The sequence below is a fragment of the Bipolaris maydis genome (assembly GCF_028858645.1).
Source record: "Bipolaris maydis strain C4 unplaced genomic scaffold PSV08scaffold_15, whole genome shotgun sequence".
Lineage (NCBI taxonomy): Eukaryota > Fungi > Ascomycota > Dothideomycetes > Pleosporales > Pleosporaceae > Bipolaris > Bipolaris maydis.
The window spans coordinates 1206950-1228269 of NW_027093871.1; the positions used below are offsets into that span (position 1 = coordinate 1206950).

The 21320-nt window shown below is 52.9% G+C and overlaps 7 protein-coding genes across 7 annotated transcripts; 2 read left to right on the forward strand and 5 right to left on the reverse strand.

Annotated features, from left to right (window-relative positions):
* Positions 1–275: 275 nt before the first annotated feature.
* PSV08DRAFT_230887 (MOSC N-terminal beta barrel domain-containing protein) lies at positions 276–1543 on the forward strand (the record flags this gene model as incomplete). Its single annotated transcript, XM_014225731.1, has 2 exons — positions 276–495; positions 553–1543. 2 exons carry the CDS (start codon positions 276–278, stop codon positions 1395–1397), a joined length of 1065 nt encoding a protein of 354 aa, XP_014081206.1. The 3' UTR covers positions 1398–1543.
* A 420-nt stretch (positions 1544–1963) lies between these two features.
* Positions 1964–3298, forward strand: PSV08DRAFT_230891 (glycoside hydrolase). The gene has a single exon (XM_014225732.1). It carries the CDS (start codon positions 2116–2118, stop codon positions 3100–3102), a length of 987 nt encoding a protein of 328 aa, XP_014081207.1. The 5' UTR covers positions 1964–2115; the 3' UTR covers positions 3103–3298.
* Positions 3297–5210, reverse strand: PSV08DRAFT_230893 (uncharacterized protein; the record flags this gene model as incomplete). Its single annotated transcript, XM_014225733.1, has 2 exons — positions 3297–4982; positions 5043–5210. The coding sequence occupies 2 exons, from the start codon at positions 5208–5210 to the stop codon at positions 3297–3299; spliced, it is 1854 nt and encodes a 617-aa protein (XP_014081208.1).
* A 1317-nt stretch (positions 5211–6527) lies between these two features.
* Positions 6528–8964, reverse strand: PSV08DRAFT_230897 (uncharacterized protein; the record flags this gene model as incomplete). Its single annotated transcript, XM_014225734.2, has 1 exon — positions 6528–8964. One exon carries the CDS (start codon positions 8962–8964, stop codon positions 6580–6582), a length of 2385 nt encoding a protein of 794 aa, XP_014081209.1. The 3' UTR covers positions 6528–6579.
* Positions 8965–9687: 723 nt separating this feature from the next.
* Positions 9688–12030, reverse strand: PSV08DRAFT_365904 (ribosomal L15-domain-containing protein; the record flags this gene model as incomplete). The annotated part of the gene is made up of 9 exons (XM_066093103.1): positions 9688–10237; positions 10293–10306; positions 10366–10508; positions 10585–10593; positions 10644–10705; positions 10758–10773; positions 11190–11660; positions 11745–11874; positions 11927–12030. The coding sequence occupies 9 exons, from the start codon at positions 12028–12030 to the stop codon at positions 9870–9872; spliced, it is 1317 nt and encodes a 438-aa protein (XP_065948157.1). The 3' UTR covers positions 9688–9869.
* A 340-nt stretch (positions 12031–12370) lies between these two features.
* Positions 12371–15653, reverse strand: PSV08DRAFT_381524 (uncharacterized protein; the record flags this gene model as incomplete). Its single annotated transcript, XM_014225737.2, has 3 exons — positions 12371–13435; positions 13484–13749; positions 13798–15653. 3 exons carry the CDS (start codon positions 15651–15653, stop codon positions 12849–12851), a joined length of 2709 nt encoding a protein of 902 aa, XP_014081212.1. The 3' UTR covers positions 12371–12848.
* Positions 15654–20201: 4548 nt separating this feature from the next.
* PSV08DRAFT_334053 (uncharacterized protein) lies at positions 20202–20657 on the reverse strand (the record flags this gene model as incomplete). The annotated part of the gene is made up of 1 exon (XM_014225739.1): positions 20202–20657. A coding segment is annotated over exon 1 (338 nt), but the record flags the coding sequence as incomplete, so codon positions are not given.
* Between the last annotated feature and the right edge of the window lie 663 nt (positions 20658–21320).

Sequence of the window (21320 nt, forward strand, 5' to 3'; positions counted from 1 at the left end):
ACTTTGTTATTTGTGGCTCGAATACTGCGGGGCACCACTTGAATGAGTAAGTAACAAGTCCGCTATTTAGACTTGGCTGGGCACTTTGCTTATCAAAGCGCACCCTATGGCTTTATTCGGTCTGGCATTGCCACTACAACCGGATGGAGATTTAAGATTTTACAGTCTGCAAAATAACAGCATTAATTGAACTGTAGTAACCGCAGCTCTCTTTTGGGCATCTGGATATTTTGGTTCCGGGATTGCAGCTCGCGAGGCGCAACGACACCACGAAAATGGCGCCTTCACGCACCACCCAAGCTGCAGTCATACTGTCAGCATTTGTCCTGCCCATCCTCACTTATCTGTATTTCACCAGGAGCCAGCAGTCGAAGAAGAAAGTTGGGCCTCTACCCCCACCGACAGAAATTATCTCGCTCTTGATTCACCCAATCAAATCATGTCATGGGATATCAGTACAGTCGGCAAAGCTTTTACCCACAGGCCTCGATCTCGGTATACATCTTCCCCATATAATGACAATACTAAATTCGAGGATACTAACCATGCTAGATCGTCAATGGATGTGGGTGACGTACCCAGAATATGAATTCCTCACCATCCGCGAAAACTCCAAAATGACCTTGATTCGCCCTGCCTACGACGAATCGACTGATACTCTGACCGTCACCGCACCAGCACCGAACTCGATAAATGAGAAGCTTGAGTTTTCTATTCCGGCGCATCCATCGAAGGAGTGGCTTGATGAAAACACTGAAGTCCATTCCGCGAAGATCTGGAGCACTACGACGGGAACCCGTGTCTACTCTCCCGAGCTGACTGCCCCCTTTAACGCCTTCTTCGACAGGGAAGTACGACTCGTGTGTAAACCGCCCGTGTCCGACGATCCTCGGCCACTCCGCTCAAATGGAGCACCCGCTGTCCTAGGGAGAGAGGCATCGACTTGTTTTCCAGATCTGATGCCCATCCTAGTTGCCAACAAGAGTAGCATCGATGAACTCAACACGCGTCTTAAAGCAGCCGCAGAACATAGCGTTGATGTCCGCCGTTTCCGGCCCAACATTATTGTCAAAGGCGAGAGCAATTCACCTTGGGATGAAGATCGCTGGAAGACTATCAAGATTACACCAACGTCTAGCGAGCAACCTATTGTCCTGGACATTACCCAGCGATGCGCACGCTGCCATGTACCTAATGTTGACCCGGATACGGCTGAGGAAAACAAGAAGCAGCCGTGGGATATATTGATGAAGTACCGGAGGATTGACGAGGGCATCACGTACAAGCCCTGCTATGGCATGTTGGCTGTGCCCAGGACGGTGGGAGAAGTAAGGGTGGGGATGAAGTTCGAGGTGACGGAAGTAACTGATGAGCATCGATACATTACTGGTTTCTAGACTGTTGAGTAGTTGTGATAGCTCAATGATGGTGTTGCTACCAAGAACAATTGCATGGCTTGAGCAACAGCCTGCCTTAGCTAGAGGGCACGTGCGAAGATATGTCTCTGGTCCAACTACTTGCGTACTATCTCCTCCCATGACCAGACATTCCCAACATGGAACCGTACGCGACAGGCGCATCGCAGCGCGGGTAAAACGCAGGAGGGCCGGCGACCCGAGGCAGATTGATTGCCAAATCTCGTTCTTCCTCGCACAAAAGAGAGCGGCTGCATGGGGTGGGCGGAGCGGAAGAATGCACGGCTAAACACCCAACGTCACCACAAGCTCGTCACAACATCCAACACGGGACGAAACATGTGTAAACGCGCGCCATTTGAGCAGAGGCTGGTGGAGATTCCTATGAACCGTCTTGGATGCCCAAGTGAAGAGAGCTTGGCCTTGGGGGGATAGCCGTGCCGGCGGGTAAATAGGGAGGCATCTTGTCCGGTGGGAGAGGATGAGGGGAGGGAGGGAACCGTGGGGCAGCAGGAATACCCCTCCATTCATAAGAACAGGGCTTGTCTGTGAGATACAATCCATTCAAACCATTTATTTTCTTTTTTTTCTCCTCGAGATCCGTCCAACATCTACCTATCAAAGCAAATACAAAGACGCTATTTATCGTAAAGTATAAGAGAGAAGAAGAAAAAAGAGCAAAAGAGGAACAACACCAAGCATGGCGGACAAAGACCCCATCGTAACCCACATCTTCACCGCAGACCCCTCTGCCCACGTCTTCAACAACAAACTCTACATCTACCCCTCGCACGACCGCGAGTCCAACATCCCCAACAACGACAATGGCGACCAATACGACATGAACGACTACCACGTCCTCAGCATGGACTCTGTCGGCGGGCCCGTCACCGACCACGGCGTCGCCCTCCGCCAGGAAGACATTCCCTGGGTCAGCAAGCAACTGTGGGCGCCCGACGCGGCCACCAAGAACGGAAAGTACTATCTCTTCTTCCCGGCCCGCGACAAGGAGGGCGTTTTCCGCGTGGGCGTCGCCGAGGGCGACACGCCCGAGGGCCCCTTTAAGCCCGAGCCCGAGCCGATCAAGGGAAGCTTCAGCATCGATCCCGCCGTCTTTGTCGACGACGACGGCGCCGCCTACCTGTACTTTGGCGGCATCTGGGGCGGCCAGCTGCAGTGCTGGCAGACGGGCAAGTTTGAGCGCAGCGCCTACGAGACCATGGAGGCCCAGTCTGGTCCTGCTCTCTGCGCCAAAGTAGGCAAGCTGACGGACGACATGAAGAGTTTCGCCACCGACGTGACGGATGTTGTCATTCTGGATGAGCAGGGCAACCAGCTTCAAGCCCAGGATCACGACAGGCGCTTCTTCGAGGCCGCCTGGTTGCACAAGTACAACGGAAAGTACTACTTTTCCTACTCGACTGGAGATACCCATTACCTTTGCTATGCCATTGGAGATTCCCCACTCGGCCCCTTTACCTACGGCGGAAGGATCCTCGAGCCCGTAATCGGCTGGACGACGCACCATAGTATTGCAGAGTTCAAGGGCAAGTGGTACTTGTTCTACCACGACTCGAGTCTGAGCAAAGGCGTCAATCACCTGCGGTGCGTCAAGATTCGCGAGATTGTCTATGACGAGGCGGGCAAGATTAAGTTGGCCGAGAGCCAGCCAAAGGTTGAGAGTTAGCTAGAAATTATCTTGAACTCTTTTTTTTTTGGTTCCAATTGAAAAATTTTCTTTGTAGTTACTTTACATGGAATTTCTATTCCATATTACCGGGATATATATGTATATATATATATATATATATCCATCCATCCCTAAAACGCCTTGGAATGCTTTCCGCCATCAAAAAAATAATAATAATAAAAACTTCCCAATCATCCAACCGACCGTTTACCATGTACCGACCCGCCCAACCTCACTTTCGCCATAACCTGCACCCTCTTCGTCTCCGCATCCTTCTCCCCTTCATGCAACCACACCCCCTTCCCATCCCCAAACACGCCCTTCAAATCCTCCACCGAACCACACACCCCATCTGCCTCCCCCCACGGCAACCAGCTCTGCCCCACCGCCGTCCACACGCCGCCCCGTCCCCCGCGCGCATCCCACATGCGATCCCCCCCAACGGCAGACTCGTGGTACCCCACCGCCGACTGCGGCGCGCGAAAGTAAACGCGGAGTAACGCGCGACGATACTCTGTGTACCAAAGCGAATCCCATGTTATCTTGGATGGGGCGAGGTTGGGCCCGCGAGGTAGCTGTGCGTCGAGGGTGACGGGCATGGCGCCCGTGTAGGTGTTTTGCACGAGGGGTACGTCGGTCCAGGCGACGTTGCGGTCGGGTAACGTGTCGAGGTTTGCGTCGTAGTCGAGGTTTTTGATGTGTGTGGAGCGGTTGTGCGGGGAGGGGCTGGGTTTTGCTAGGTCGGGGCGCCAGAAGGGTGTGGTTGTGTGGTTGAGCGAGGCTGGAGGGGAGAGGTAGGATGGGTCGCGGTTGAAGTGGGTGTAGCTGGTTATGTTGTTGTTGGTGTTGTGGACCATGGGGATGAGTTCGTCTGGGGTGGTGTAGAGGAGGGGTTGGAAGAGGGTGTGGGTGTAGTCGAGGCCGATAGAAAATTCTCGTCTGGTGAAGTTGGAGAGTTCGAGTTCGAGTTTGGCTTGGTTTATTCTGCGTCTGGCTGCAGATTTTCTCCATCCGCCATTGAACAAGTTTCTGAGCTTTGCGCCAGGAGATCTGGTTTCTACCTCGACGGCATCGCGACTCAATTGTTGTTCTGCAAATAGCGTAGCAAACACGGACTGAGTGGTCGGCGACTGACTCTTACGATCCAGAAACTTCTTCTGCGCAGCCTGGTACAACTCTCTAAAATCTCTCGCCGGACCCATGGCCATCCTGGCGTTTATAAACTTGGCGGGCGTATCCGATATCAGCCGACCAGTCTCGGTGGTGTACAAGTTGTCGGGAGATGGCGATAGTGGTACATATTTGCATGCCTTGTCGTCGCCCTCGCACATCTTCTCTGCTCCAAATACAATCGTCTGATTGAACTTCTGAAACCCATTCTCGTCAGTTCCATATCTTTTCAATAGCCGTAAATTGCCATCTTCAAGCAATTGCTTGTACTGCTCAATCATCACATCGCTTGGAAGCTGGAACCATGTCTGCTGTGCATCAACGATGAGCACCAGGTCCTTATCCTTGACCAACTTCGTATTGCTCAGGTAATGCAGCGTGTCGTTGAGAATCGCCTCATGTCGCTTTTCACTCGTCCCATGGCCGGAATTTAACTGTACCACAGTCGGTGGAGGATAGTTGAGCAGCATGGCAGACAGTGTCGATTTGCAAAAGTTACTTGACTCGTACTCAAACGGCATGATGAGGTGGAAGTTGGGCGTTGTCTTTTTAAGTTTTGCCGGTACATGGTCGATTTGGCCGTTTTCAATCTGTAACGTCAAGTTCGAGGGTGTCTTGAATGACGAGCTTATGGATTCAGGCAGGGGAGGAAGGTATGCTTTCCAGTGATGATATGAAGGTATGCCTCTGTATCTCGATGACAGTTCCTACAATGGTATTAGTGTACCGTCTGCTTCCATGGACGTTGGGTGAGGGTTGCGGCATACCTCACGGTGTTTCATGCCTGCCAGCCCTAGAAAAACCGAGAATAACACAGCCATCATAACCACCATCCTTCCCCTCTTCGTACACACCCATTGTATCGCCGCCCCGCCTACCTCCCTTGGCGATGGCGTGGGTGAGGTGACTTTTGAGGTAAGTAAATCGCCCCCCATACTGGCCTGCCAAGAAAGTCTCCTAGTAGAGACTAAGGGTCCCCGGCCCTGGCAAGTCGCAACAACACAAGAGGAAAGAAAGAGCAAAAGATTATTTGCGTTCCGACTCTCCTGGTCGAGTAACCACGACATATGTATTGCAATACAAGGTACTGACCAACTACTGCCATAACGGGGTTTATCTCACTGTGCACCCTTCCCTGCAACTCTCCACAATTTCACTTCTCGACTTTTTCGTCGTAGCCAGCTTACGTCACGGGCCGCCGATGAACGCGCGGACGTCCCCACCGACCGGTGCATTGGCAATGGCATCACCTGTCTCTACTCTCTCTCTTTCGGGAACTTTTTTTTTGGGTGGATGACAAGGCAATCCAAAGGGAAGGTCGTAATAAGTCGAGGCTGTGAGTAAGGTCGCAAGATGTACCGTGCTGGAGTATCCCCCGCTTGGCTGTACTTACATAGTAGGTCCCTCGGTGAAAGCTACCAGATACCATCTCCATTCGTCATCTGAGGCAAGATTGCTTCGGTAGCTCATTGACCCTTGTGGACATCCGCCATGGGGATCAGCAAACCGTGTCAGCTGAAACATAACTTGTCCTCTGCTAAGAAAGGGGAAAATAGTGGAACCATGATTCCCTCCCCACCCATCACAAGCGTATAACTCTTCCCTTTCCCAGCGTTCTGCACCCCAAGCCAGTTGTCAAACTCCGGCTACCTGAGGTTTCGCAGCTACAACACAAGGGTGTGGCAGTGAACAAGAGTGGTGCATGTTTTAGACGCGCAACGGTTTGAGGTACTAGTAAATGCAATGTTCCTATCTTGGCTGCGCTAGCTCAGAAACGAACGTCTCCTCCCACCACTCAACTGCCACCGCGTTACACTTGTAAGCAGCCCTTGATCAATAGTAGCCATAGACGTATCGTTAATTCTAGATTTTAGATATGTATACTAATTAGACATTGCTCATGCGTGCCATTTCAACCATCATTCCAATCATTCCCAGCTTCAACCGGGGGGGGGGGGGGGTATTCATAATGCCGAACCTCGAGACAAGAAAAAACGCCATCGCTACCCAAGACCATAGTACTTCTTCTTCCTCGACAAAAGCGGCTGATGTTTTGAGGCGCTCTTGCTATTCAAACCCTCCATGCCTCTGTCAAGTTTGGTAGGACTGCGCATCCTCATTCCCAACATCCAACCAGACACCCAACGCTGCCCGTCCGTTCGCGCAGTAATATGGGTCTCATCAACAACAAGCGTTTCCAACCTTTCCGCTACACCTCGAACGCTGTCCTGGCGCGTGTTCCTTCCATATCTAGACACACGTCAGCACACCTGCAAACCCAAAACAAGCGACGGCGCGCTGATCTTAGGCCTGAAGGGTCTGGTACAACTTCAAAGCCTTTGTGCGCACATCTGCGCACTGTTGCAGCGCAACAATGTGCCGTTCCTGTGCCACCTTCCATGTCTCCATGACGCTTTCGTCTTCTTCCATCTTGGCCAAGTAGCTCACAAAGCCAACCTTCTTGGTCGTCTCCCCACGATTGCGAATGAAGTGATCGTCTAGATCCTCCATCTCCACACTCCGTGCAGCAAAGTGCCCAGTGAGAACTTTACAGTAGTTTCGGTACGATTTGACATAAGAGCCCATGCGTTCAAAGTAGTTATCGATCGAGGCCAAATCCAACTTGGCTGGGACAGGAGGTGCCAGGGGTATTTCAGGGTACTTGAGACTCTTTGCTGCATTCGCCTTTATGGGATGCGAGTTGGATGCCTCAGAAGAAAAGGGTAGTGCGTCTCCAACAGATGCCATTCCGCCAAGTCCATTCTTCTGGGGCTCGACGAGCGGTTTGATGAAATCTGGACCGAGACCATTCAGCCCCTCGGCAGGCGGCTTGGCTGTGGTAGTAGAAGGTGGTGCAGTGCTAGAGCCGTTTGGTGTGGTGTTTGGCAGAGTTGTGTTCAGCTTTGGCATTGTAGGCCCCGTTGTTGCGCCCTTTTTGTCTGACGATGGTGGCCCAGAGTCAATATCCATTGCATCCGCATCACCATTTGTTGGCTCTTCAGCAAAAGCTTGGTACTTGGGCCGCGATGCATCTGACTGGCCTTGTGCCTTGGAGGCTCCGTTTTGCTGCACAGACGCCTTTCGCGGCGCTTTTGGCCGCTTTGTAGCTTCTGAAGGACGACGCGGTGAGGTTTCCTTGGCATCGTTGTACACCCAATGCGGATCTTTAAATGTTTCTTGCCAGTCCTGGGGACTGAATTTTGCAGCGTGAGGAGCTACTGGAGGCTGAGCGAAGTTGAGACCAGGGGGTGGCCCAGGAGGTGGAGGAGGTATCGGGTGAGTAGGTGTGAATGGGTTGGGCTGAGCAGCAAATGGATTTCGATCTGTCGCGTTGCGTTGTGAAGCTCTGCCGCGTGTGGGAGAGGTTCGGCCTTTTCCGCTAGCACCTTTTGGTATGTCAGGAGCAAAGTAACTGTTACTGCCTTCGAACTTGCCATGCCAGTCCGAAGGCGAGAATTTCATATTGATGCTCTCCTCACTCCTACTCTTAAAGGTGTTTGGCATATGGTTCGTAGTCCCGTTACTCTGTCGTTTTGGATCAGGCGTCATGAAGCCACTCTGAGCCCAAGTTGGCGGAGGGGGTCTCGAATGTTGCGGCACGGGTGGAGCATCGTGGTGCTTATTGCTCTTTGTGAAAACCTCCGGTTCAGAGTCTGAGTCGCTCGAGTCGGGATAGCCGTGTGCAAAAGATTTATTTGCAGTTCCATTTGCAGCCTTTGCTTGTGCCTTGCGACCCGAATCTGAGTATGCGCCTGCGTCTTGTGACGAGCTGGCCCTGTGGGTGTAGGTCGGTGAATTGCGCACACTAGCCGATCTACCTAGACCCTCAAACACGGATGTTCGCTCTCCCCCAGCGTGAGAGTAGTACGGGGTGCGAACGCGGTTAGCCTCCGAGTACGGGACGTTGTCGGCCTGGCTTTCTTTGGGAGGTGTGGTAGAGTGGGGCGGTGTTGGTGCTGGGCGAGCATAGTTCCTATACGACGATCGCGCCTGTCCCTCATCGACACCAGGCACCGAAGGGTCAAATCCCTGCTTGGAAGAAGGCGCTCTTGTGCTTTGACTTCGGCCAAAGGGAGTGCCGTTGGGGTTATTTGGAGGATTGGAGTATGCGCTGCTGTGGGCATTGTTGCTTTGTTGTCGAGCGTCCTCGCCCCGCGGTTGCTTCATCTTCTGCCATGCTGTAAAGACATTCGCCCGGGCTTCTGCATCTCTGGGCCTTGGGTCTGGTTTTTGCGCAGTTGGAGGCGGGCGGAAGTTCTTGTTTGTAAACCTGTCTGCGCCCGTGGTATACGAGTTTTGGTGTTGGGGTGGCGGGGGACGCTGTGCCTGCGGTCTTGGAGGAGGAGCACGATAGTAGGACCCATTTGGGGTAGTCGTCGTGTATGTGTTGCGCTGGGCGGGAGGCGGTCTTGTTCTCGGCGTGTTGGGCGTGTTTGCGGAGGCAGATGCATTCCGGTATTTCCTCCTCTCTGCGTCATACTTTGCTCGTTGGGTGGGATCACATAGTATCTCGTGTGCAGCCTGGATTTCCTGAAACCGAACAACGAATTCGGCCTCGCGCCCAGGATTGCGATCCGGGTGGTACTGCAGCGCAAGCGTTCGAAAAGCCTTGCGTATCTCGTTTTCAGTGGCTGTGGCAGAGACCTTCAGGTCAGCATAGTAGTTTCGCGTGGGATCGGCTTTGACCATGGCTGCTGCGGCGACGGTTGTCTTGTGAAAGAGGAAGAGAGGAGTTGAGGGCGCTGGGTAGGCGTGGGTGTGCCGGTGCGGTTACTGGGCAGCCTGCAGAGACTTTGCGCTTCACAGCCTTGTATGGGTGCCGGGCAGTGCTGCTCAGATGATGTTGGTTGGCCGGGCGCGTGAACGTCGGAACATTGTGTATAGCCAGGTGAAGCTTTGCGGCAGCAGGAATTCTTAGCACAATCACCTCGTCAGCCGTACGTATCGTCAGTGGTGCAGAGCAGACGCGAGTATTACCTGCGTCGATTGGAGCCTGGGCCGCTTGTTGCGTTGGCGTCGAGGTACTGCAGGCGTTGCGGGTTGGGCTGAGATGTTTTGGCTGCGAGGGGCCCACGGCAACGCTTGCTTCAGCCTACAGGCATCCCTGGTGCAATCCCGAAAGGGCCCCCCAAAAACAACTGCATCAGCTACACATGTATCCAAACCACAGATGCAGAATCGCAACAAACACACACGCTGCATTCCCCGTTTTTGCTCTCATCGCAACACGTCTGACGTCGTTGCTGCAGCTAGCTCACCGGCCCGTCAGCTATCCAAGAAGAAGCCATGCATGTCACTCTGACCTTGCCCAGCCAAGAACCACCTGCATCTGTCAAGCAAATTTCGTCAGACGCAATCATTCCCCCTTCACGGTGACTACAACACGCACGTGACTTCACAAGCAAGGTATCTGGCTCTACGTTTGTCCGTCGTAAACTTCATGAATCCATGGTATTTGATTTTTGAAAGTCCTGCCAGCCTTGATGCTGTTCGGAAGCTACATAGCCCAGGACACCCTATTCCATTCACGCCAGCCCATACGCTTGAAACAATCGACCAGACGTCCCACCAAGCACACCACTCGCTTAGCGCATTTAGCGGTAGCGCCAGAGAGAGAGGGTGTTGTTCCTCTTCCAGGTCTTCCTCCTGCCGGCAGTGGTGTGGTTGAACTTGTGTCCACGGCCAAGACCACGGCTCTTCTTGCCAGTGGCAGTGAGTCCACGGCTCTCGCGGTGCTTGTGGACGGGCTTGACGATCCAGTTGATGCGAGGGTCGCGGCGGATGGCCTTGTGCTGGGGGTCGACGCAGATGACCTCGTAGTACTTGTAGGTCGAGTCCTGGTTGATCCAGTAGGAGTTGAGGACGCGGAGGTTAGCGCAGCGGCGGCCGACACGCTCCTCAGCAGTCGACTTGAGAGAGCGCTGGTACTTGAGCTGGTTGATACCCTGGTTGGTGGGCTTGCCTGTTGGCTTATTAGTCTGTTGCTCTACTTGAAAATTCTGACACTCGAAGCATACCGTAGGTGGCACCCCTGGAAGTAAATGTTAGCTATGCACTTTTGCCCAACACATCGCTGCCAATTGTACGTACTTGGGAGCGGGCCTCTTGCGACCTCCACGGCGGACGCGGATGCGGTAGATAACGTAGCCCTGCTTGGCCTTGTATCCGAGGCGGCGGGCCTTGTCGGGGCGCGAGGGGCGGCTGGCGCGGTGGATGACCTTAAGTTGGCGAAGCTATCGATGCACTCTCAGCAAAGTTCAACGAGTACACCAATTTGAGACAGGCAGTCTCGGGGAATTGTGCTCATACCTCCCAGCACTGTTGAATGTTAGCAGAGTTCATTAACCAGCTCAATCGTCTATACGTACGCGGACGCGCATCAAGAAGCGCATCATATCCGACTGCTTCTTCTTCTGAAGTTCTTCGACATCTACCATGGATTAGCTGCGGGCGTAGAATTGCCAGGTTCGGTGTGCGCTTACACTTGAGGGCACCCATCTGTCACAATGTCAGTATACAGTCTGCAAAAAAAAATCAACAATAGCGTCTCGACGTACCTTGACTGTTGGTTAGTAGATTGTCGACGCTGTCGTGCTGGAGGTGCTGTAAAAGATGGAATACCGATATTTCGCGTAATGTGTGGGGTGGTCAGTGCGTATCCGCTAGTCCTATCGCGTCTGGCGGTGGTGAACTATTGATTGGGCAGAATGGCAGAATGGTGAGAAAATCATAGCTACATTTATTGTGGAGCGCACTGATTTCGCAACAAGCTACATACAGTATAGCACATACCTGGTGAAACTATTCTTGATGGTTTGCCAAGGTTTGCAGCAGGAGCATTCTCAAGACTTAGCAGTGGTCTCTTGCGTGACCTTGTCGTCATGTGTCAAGTGCACTCAGTGGCCTTGGTTCACCGGAAGCCCTTTGGTCATGCGCTTGATTCCCCTTTCCACATTCCTCAGACTCTCCAGCAACTCACAAGCCAGCTGCACCTCCCCACCTACGGTCATGTTCACGTCTCCATTTTCATCAGTCAGTCCTTTCGCATCACCACTTGTTATCTTAGCTCCCGAAACCTTCCTCACATTCTGAAGTGCCACTCTTGCTCCAAATTTGAGGTGATTTTCTGTTTCTTCAATGTCTCGTTTCCATGTATCTGCAATAGGATGTGCTTGGTCTTCTCGGAGCTTCGAGATCGTGCCATCTAGTCGCTTGTATTCGCTGACCAAACTCTGAGAAGCACTGAGGACGTCGGTGATGCATGTGTAAACGGCGTTGCTTGCGATGTTCGTACCCGTAAAGGTTGGCGTATTGTGCTGTGTGCGATGGTTTGGGGTTCTGAGACCCTCGAGTATAGTGGAAGCCAGCTCGTCGTCATGGCGTCTCTACTCCATTTCACTGTAGACACCATCAGCCTTTCTGTTTAGTCCTTCAGCTTCTTTGCATCTTCTTGTGGTTGATTCTCACACCTGTCTGCTCAGCCGTACAATTTCTTCCCTGTACTTGTTCCGGTCGACCGCTAATGTTGCACGGAGCTGATCAAGTCCCTTTTTGTCATGTTGCGGCTTTTCGAGAAGACTACCAAGGCCAAGCATCTGTCTTTGATCACTGTTAGCTGCTGTGTGTTGAGAAAGCTAGCTCAAACACCAACTGGCTTCCAGTCTTATCAAATCTATCATCTTTCCCGAGGTCTGTAGACTGCCAGCCCTCCCTAGCGTTCTTAGTAATTGGTTGAGTATGTTGTTGACACGCCATAATTGAGGTCGTGAATCAGTGTACAGCTGTCGCAGCGAGGTGGGGCGAGTAGCTGAGACAATAGGCTGAAGGGAAGGTGCAACTCAACACAATTTACTACTAGTCATATTGCAAGAGTGTACGTAATGCTATTCGACACATGAAATGCTAGAACTGGGTGAAATATCTGCATGTTACATTCCCTTGCTGGCGGCACGCTTTGTACGCTTCAACGTACGGTTTGTCCGTTGAAAGACATGCATTTTGACAGCTCTGGGTATTAGAGCACAACTGATCACAGAATAAATTGGGAGCATACGATTGGTGCAGAAAGCTTTTATATTTTCGCCCTATAGGCATTTGTTGACAAAAACATGCATGGGGTAATATGGGACTAGCCAGTTTTCCATAAAGGATTTAACTTGTAAAGGACCATCAGTGGGGGAAAGAAGGGACATTAAGGGAATTTTTGGAAGGAAAGTTGAATGGTACGCAGAAGAAAGAAGAAGAGAAGAAGAGAAAAATCGCAAACATGATCGCCATGTTTCCCGATAGTTGGTACGGCCGTTGCCATCATTTCTGGGGCAGTAAACAGTATGAACCGATGTAATATCCATCGTAAAGAAGCCGTGTGCGCCTAAATGATCCCTAAAGCATAGTACTGAAAGAAAGCATAGTCTGGAAGAATCTCTCAAACTGTGGTCGAAACTGATCTTGTCGCACATTCGATCAATCAAGAGAAGAAATGTAGCATATCGTAGAGACAGCTACAAGATCAGAGTTGGTAAATTAGCTGGAACCTTGGGGAGGCCTTGGGGTTGCCACATCTGCGAGCGGACCTAGTTGCCGAGAGACATGTGCTGCATGGCATTCATCAAACCAGGGTCGTAGTTGTTGTTCTGGTGAGCCGCAGTGGTTGTCGTGTGCGCACCGCTACCTGCATAGGCGCCAGAGGTGCCGTTGACTTGTGGTCCAGATGTGCCATAGTAACCACCAGTATTGGACTGACTGCTTCCCGAGGTGTAAGGGACACTGCCACCATACGTTGTAGGTACATGGGGAACGAACGACTGGCCAGCATTTGATGTATAGTTGCGCGAGGTAGCATATCCAGCCGTAGTTGTGGTCGGGACGTAGTTTCCACCGTAAGACGAAGGGTAAGTTGTCGGCGGATAGTAGCCAGCGGCTCCATAGGTCAACTGGCTGCCACTCGCACTCACGTTGGGATAGTAGTTTCGGTACATGTGGGACGCCATCTGCTGACCATGAGGTGCCATCTGCTGACTGTGAGGCGTCATCTGCTGGCCATGAGCCCATGGTTGCATGTTGTACTGAGCCTGTGCGGGATAGGCAGGGATCTGGTGCGAGAAAGCGTGGAAGCCCTCCTCGTAGTTACCGTATGAGGCATGATTACGAGCTTGACCTACTCACAATTAGCAAGTTGACAGGTCGACGGAAGAAGCGATAGACTTACCGTACTGCTGGGCAGGACGATTGGTGTTAGAGCCGAATCCAGGGCCAACAGAAAGCGGGGCATTCGTGTTGGAAGTGATAATCGCTCCAGGGCCAATGGCAGAGGGTGGCGGGATCTGAGACATGCCTGCCGGGTTGACGACAGATGCTGGGTTGACCGCCGACATCCAGATGCGGACCTTGTACTGCTTGAACAAGTCTGTGACGAGCTCGTTGAAGTTAACATACGACTCAGCGTAGTAGAAGTAGGTGAGCTTGTGATAATCACTGAGGTGTGTTAGTAGGTGAAGCCAACATGAGCGCATTAGCACTTACGCTTGGTACTCAGCGTCCAAGATCTCCATAGGCAACTTGTGGTCAGCGGCCTTCTGTGCTCCGAGGCGTTTGGCCTTGGCCTCACCACCTTCCTTCTCACGCAAACCCATGATCTCGTGCTGTTGAGCCAGACGCTTGATAAGCTTTGGCTTAATGACCTCTGGCTCTCCCTGACCTGCCAGTCCAGTGCGGCTCATGGGGTTCGGAAATCCATTAGCACGCGCGAGGGCACCAAGCATTCCCGAATCGTTCTGGGTGCCGGCTAGAGAATACTGGGAGAACATGACAAGCCAGCGGAAGTGCTCGTCGTTCGCCTCGGCCTTCAGCTTCTTAGCTTCCTCCATAGTTACGTCAGCGTGAGTGACCTGGCCCAGATCGCAGCCACGGTCGCCCTCGACGATGACCAGATCACCACGGCGAACCTCAAGACCGGTGTTGTCATATACATAATAGATATCGGCACGAGAACACTTGAACGTGACGACGTACAGGCGACGGTTGGAGCGTCCAAGGATGTTGGGCACTGCGTACGGATTGCCAGCAGACATTGCAGTGTTGGGCACAATCGGATCCGGATGAGCTGCTGAGATAGCCGAGGAATTGATGGCACGAGACGCAGGGCCGTAGCCAGTGAAATAGGCTGCAGCATCAAACGGTTCGTTGTCTTCGTTGGGAGAAGTCTGTCGGGGGGACATGTACTCCTCCTCTTCCTCCTGTGTGTTGCTCAAAGTCGAAAGGGGCATCGTTGAGTTGTAGCTTCCGTAGTGTGCAAACGAGTGGCGACGACCAAGGGGGTCAGCCTCACCTGGGGAGATGTTGCCGGTCGCCCACTGCGGCTTCTGCGGACTATCAACAATTTCAACCTCGTGATCTCGCTTGAGGACTGAGACATGCTCGCTGAAGCGACGAGTGAGTCCAGGAGCAGGGACATTCAACGCCGGGTCGACGTCTTCGAGCTCCTCGATAGCATACTCGGCTGCGTTATTGTAACCGCTGTTGCGTAAGCCAGCCGTTGTCTTACGGCGCTGCTGCTGCAGTTGAAGAACTGGAGAACCAGTGGAGGTGGCTCGGTTACGAGCGCGTGCATTCTCCATGGCGGCTTGCTTCAGCAAAGCTTGCTTCTGCTCGCGCTCCCAGTATCCGGCAGGCAAACGCACACCGTGCTCTGAACCGTTGGATGACTCGATATCGTCAACGTCGTCTTCGCGCAGCTGCGAAAGACCGACCGCAGACTCACCAAGGAGACTTGGCTTAGAAGGCCGGTGACGGAGGCTGGAACTAGGGGGTTGGCGTGAGAAGCGGCTTACAGGGTGGTGCTCGATATCGCCTTGGCCTATGCTATAGGATTGCGATCGGACAGCCTTGCGGAATGGGTTTGGGACCTGCTGGTTGAGGAGAAATCCAATGCCGTCGTCGGCCTCGTGCGTGGTGGTGGGAGAGGCAAGAGGTTTCTCACCAGGCGGGTACGCAGAGGTAGGCGAGGGAGCAACCTCCTTTAGGCGACTGTTTGAACTCGAGGTGAAGCTAGGCGTATTCCAAGGGAATGCCGAAGTGCTAGGGCGCGTCTGCTGCGGCAACTCGAGCGATGGCGTCGTCGGTAGCGATCCTGCAAATGACACTGATGGCAACGAGTATTTGCGGTTCGGCTGGATGTCCTGGAGCCAACCAGAAGAGGGGCGTCGTACTGCAGGGTACGCGCCAGGAGCCTGACGAACGACAGGAGCCACGTGCTCACGATCATCATCACTGGATGCCAAGACATCACTGTCTGGCGTTGGACGGCGCAGCTGCAACTTGGACTTATCAAGGGCGGAACCACCAACGGCCAAGCCGCCTTTGTATGTGTTGGAACTCATATTGATTTGTCTTTGTATTGGATAGATTAGCTACTGCCAAAAGCTTGTACGGCTGGCATGGACGTACCTTGAGATCTAAGGGGTGAATGAATGGGGACTAGGTGGCTGTCTAGTTGCACAATCTCTTTCAAAGAAACTGCACTAAGTAAACCGTATAAGCTCTGTGGCTTGTGGCGGGATATGTAAGAGAATGTGCCGTCTAGGGTAGCGGGTGTGTCTAGAAGACAGTAGTTGTCTGTGAAGGCAAGTGCCTTGTCTGTCAGTACCAGTATTCAAAGGACAAAGCAGCAATGCTAGAGCAGCAGAGGTGAGATAGATAAGGCCGGGAATGGATAGACATGGCATGCGGCACATACCTGGATCGTGGATGTCAAAAATGTAAGTTCTAGTTGTATACGGTGGACAAGTTGGACGACCACGCCACGTGTATAGCAGCCAGTAGGGTTCTTGACACTAGCAAAGGTGCAAACTCTTGAAGCAGAAGCTGTCAAAGCTTCGTGATAGTCTATGAGTGTATGTCAGTGTGACCCGCCGTCAGAAAGGGACGATGACCATGGCAGCTAGCAACAGCAGCAACAGAAGCAGCTCGCGAGACAGGAAGAGATTATAGATGTGATGCTGACTTACCTGGCGTGGTAGGCAACAACTATGTCTGTTGCAATGGAGTCTAGCGGGGTAGCTTGATGCTGCCTCGCCGTTGCTCTACAAGAGCTGAGTGGCGCGGAAGCGTGGAGGAAGGGGATGGTAGTGCAAGTGTGATACACCGCAGAAGCAAGAAGAGGATGGGTTGAAGGGAGCAGAGGTAGGGCCAATGGTAAGAGAGGTGGGGTAGGAGAGTGGATAGAAGGTGAGGAAGGAGGAGGAAAAGGCAGGGGGTCCGTGGGCCAGCGCTATTTTATTGTACTCAGGTGGCTCGACCGTCGCCTAGAGACGTTTGTAGGGAAAGACCGATGGAGATGCTCGCTGTAGGAGCCTCTTGCAATAATGGCTTTAGAGATTACTGTTATCAATAGTTGTCTTAGTAGTGCTCAGGGCGGCCAAAAGCATAAACAGTGATAGGAAACAAGAAAAAGATGAGTAAACGGTTGCGTTGCTCTGATTGATTCGCCTCCTAACAACAAGAGTGTGCTGCTGTCAGTGGTGACGATCCTCAAAGGAAACTTGGCCACGACACCTCGAGCGTCATCAAGACATTGATGCAAACACCTTCTCATCTGCCAGGCCAGCATTCCAAGATCTCTTTAGAGATAGAAAAGGACCTGTGGTGCATGCGAACATGTGCGCAGCGGCTGATAGAGCTCTCGTTGACTTCTCATCCGCTGCCCCATCTCCGCCAACACCGCAAGGCCTTGCTTCCACCCTCCCCACACCGCAACCGCACCACAAAAAAAAAGAACGCACACAGAGACCAGAAAGAAGAAATGGCTGACGGAATGGTTGAGGAAGACTTAGAGAAGTAAAACGAGATGGAGTTTGCTTACCTAGTTAACAGGATTGTCTAGGAAAATTACGCGGTGCCGAGCTCGATGCCCAAAGCAGATCTATCAAAAGAACGAGCGGTATATCCTATTTGGAAACATCAGCAATGTGAGATTCCATACGCATATAAGACGGCGGCGCGCATGCAGAGCAGCTGCTGGGTCTGGCCAGGCCAGGCCAGGCCATTAGACATGGCCACAGCATGCTCAGGACAGCGGGTGTTGCGGCTGCTGCCACAGCACAAAGAAGACATACCGGGCAAGCTCTATCCCACAATAACTCTAATAAAACAACTGGAAGTTAACTATAACCAGATGTCAGCTTCCCAACAAGACCGTCTTGCCATAGCCCGTCGGGCCTGGGGTGTGAGTGGTAACAACATACCTCAAAACGTACGCAAACCAAGCGCCAAATTCTTGAACCAGTCTATCCCTAGTCTTTCTTGTTGAAGATGTCGAACACGAACACGATACGCTATGGCATCAGTTGTTGCATGAGATCATGTGCCTAGGATCGGCGAGAGGGCTTCGGGTCCTTAGGTGGGGAAGCGCCACGCTGCTAAACCCAGGCTATCCCGCAATTTCCAGGACCGCAGTCTGTAGAGTAGGAGATATGTGCGACTACTAGAGCAGGCACATGTCGCCCCGTATCCCGGACGACTGAGAAAGAGGTTATGTTATGGAAGAAGGCTGACGGCTCTGGACAAGAAGCCAGAAGCGATGGCAACAGCGTCTCGTCTTGGCGATTGTTCGAAACGTTGGGGAGAAGACACACACCCTGCCGTTCCGCGCGCGCGCCTTGTCAGATCAGGGGGGGCCACAGACGGTCAGCACAGGCGCGACAAGCTTGCTGCGATGTCAGTAGGAGGATGCGAGGACAGCTGCCAGTTGGACACGATGGACAACAGGTGGAGGCAAGACCGTCATTACGGGGAAATCAGCGGAAGCGTAGAGACAGGCAGACATGCAACGCCTTTGAGGCTTCTGCAGCTCACACGCCCGGCCAAGGGTCAGGGGCTTCTGTAGGGTCGTTGCGCAGGAAAATGCGGAGACGGCCAGGCCAACTAGGGCTAGCCGTGCGTGCTTCAGGCGAACGGGTGCAAATTGCTGTGCTGTTGGGGGTAGCGACGCCCACCGGACAGGGCCCGATGATGGATCAAATCATCTGTCCTGTCAACCCCTCTTGTTCAGCATCAACCCTCCGACAAGACGCCTGCATCACCTCGCGTCAAGCCAGCGAGCCTCCTCCATCGTCGCCCTAGAGCTGCTGATCCACTATGCGCCTCCAGGGGTCACGTCGACGAGCCCCTCATTTGATCCGTCTGGACTCGGTCGGGCCCGTCGGAACACATCCATCCTGATCCCATTTCTCAACGCAGAGGCTCCATGCCTGTCGCACGCCATTCTGCTTCGCTGCAAGCGCCATGCCTCATCCACGAGACTATCGCCGATGGCGAGACCTTGGGTAGCACTACCGTCGCTTTCAGCCCTAGAGTCCAACTGAGTCACGCGCCCCTACGCCTTCGACGACAATCTGGACAACCAAGCTCTTTAGCTGCTTGACGCATCCGCGGCATGCCCCGCTCGATGTGATGATCCTGTGGGCGCTTCTGTGCAGCTCCTTGACGCCCTCCCATTCGCCCTCGTGTTTGATGTACGTATCACAGTCGACGGCTGCACGGCGAGCGTTCCTGGAACTAGTCGCGAACGATGCTGCCAACGCTGCTCGACAGTTGGCCGCCTGGGCGAGCATCTGCAAAACCGTCAGGGTGCTTCAATGCCCGTGGTGCTGGCTGTTGCCGGGCACACGCAATAATAGTACGACGCCTGCCGGACAGGTTGCCTTTTGTCGGCGCTGCATATTGGCTGCTGCCAACCCCGCATTTTGCTGCATGGCATTGGCGTTTTCAAGAACAGCCAAGCTCCATGAGCTACCCCCCAGTCATCGATGTGCCCGCTCGTTCAAATGGCTGTGATCCCACCAGAGCCCCTCTCTTTGGGCAGAGTCAGAAGACATGCCTCGATCATCGTCGGTTGTGACGCAGGAGTTTGTTCCAAAGCTTGTGACTGATGCCGTCAAGTACGTAACCGCGCGTAATGAAAGTCTCGTGAGGAGCCTGCAAACTCCTCGGGAGCGAGTGGTTTGGTTCTGATATTTGGGCGCCCTCCTCTATACGCCGGTCAGGTTTCCGGCCCGATTTGTAACATCCCCGATGACAGTCAGACGGCGATGTATGCCTGTTGCTGGCCTATAACCGATCCGGATCAGTCCAGCCTTTTCGGCTTCCAAGGCTATGGGCCTCGATGTGTCTACACTACCCGAGACGCGTTCGCTGGGCGTTCGGTACCTTTTGCCACGCGTGGAGTGCATGTGACTGATGCAAAGAATGCTTCCAATTGCCATCCCTGTCAAGCCTTGAACCACTCGGTACTGCCGTTTTCTTTTTGGACACGTTGACCGTTAGTCTGTCGCGGGCTGAGACTTGACACAAACCTTGTCTGCAACCGCTTTGGGCCATGTTCAAGGCTGTCGATGAGCCATGGTGGCCCGACAACCGTCGATCCACTACGACAGAGACGGTGGCTTTTTGCACTTTCAACAACGGCATTGTTGCAGAGGGGGTTGCAGACGTGTCACATGCCAACTCTTGTATCCCTTGTCGAGGATTTCCGGATCTCCGGTATCGCTATCCCTAAGCAAAGTGGTCTCTTGTGTTCGAGATGGTATCTTCCACGAAGGTATCCTTGGCAGTACCAGACCAGGTTGTGTGTTCTCCGCGTACTGATGGCTATCTGCAAGGCGATGATTGCTGGTTGACGCCCCGCCCAAATAGTAAGCAGTGTCGGGAGAGGACGTCGGATGGGTACTTGGGCTTATCCTTTTTGTTGAAGGTACGTCTGGTTACGTGTAGATTGCTCAATCGTGTAGCTGTACGCTCCAAGTACGGGTGGCTCTAAGAAGTCTGTTAGCTGCCCGTGGAAATTGCAATCGATCGAGATCAGCAAGGTTTATCCCAGGGGATAAGAGAAAGAGCAAGGATCAGCAGCTTCATTTAAGAGCAATAAGGACATTGAACTCTAGAAAAGATCTTGGTGGTTATGTTGTGGGTGGAATCTTGGAGGCGGGGCGGGTTTGCAGTCGGGGCTCGAGGTATCATGACCAGGACTGGATCGTCGTAAGGGGTGTCAAAACCTCTTGGTGATTGCCACGAACTCGGGGATGTAATGTCCTCTGCCTTTTGCTGACAATGCAGAGTTGGAAGAGGTAGGGGTTGGAAGTGTGGGTGATGGAGGGTTCTCCGTTGGTTGCGGCAAGCGCTTTGGTCGGTTGCTAGGCAGGTAAAGCGGGAGATAATCGAAGTTATCAAAGCCGTCAAAGCCACCAAGCGGGTACTGTTGCGAGCATTGAGATGCATGTGGGTAAACAGTTTCTATGAGTTTGAGAGGCAAGACCGATGCCCTTTGAATGTCTTGGCAAGTCACAAGTTCCTCTGGGGTCTGCATTGGAATTACTGGATTCTCTACTGTTCCTGCGCCGAGTTGGCTCAGCTGCTCCAGGGCCTTTGATTGTCTGTGCACGGCTATCATGACTTGAACTGCATCAACTCCTTTGTCCATTGCCCTACGATCATCCACGACTGCACGGTAGGAGCAGGCTTGTATAAACTAACTGCATGGCAGTGCTTCCTAGATCCGCCTCTGGTTAAACTATCAACAATCTTAACTCTCCTGGCCACCTCCGCGATCGAGTAAACCGTCAGATTCTGCTCTTTATACGCGGATAGCAGCTCGTCCATGTGAGCGGGATGATGTCGCTCCCCGACTCACCGGTATGCAAGCTCAATGACGGGAGCAACGACTGTAGGAGAGCATTTGCACGCGTTTGCCTACGCATCGCCGAGCTTTCGATATGTGCAGATGATAGACTGATAGCAAGGCTTCCTCCAGACACCAGGGTGGCGTTGGATCGCGCCTTAAATTTGCCTCGAAACCGATGATGGACGATGCAGAAATCTGGGGATAGCACACTGTCACGTCGGAGACCAAAACGTGGACAACAAAGAGATTCACACAATGTAGACAATGTCGAGTCACAATACTCTTCAACGGGTCACATAGACAAAGGCGGGTAGATGATGGAACTGCCTTTTGATTCGACGACAATTGGACTTGGACGGGATCGAGTATG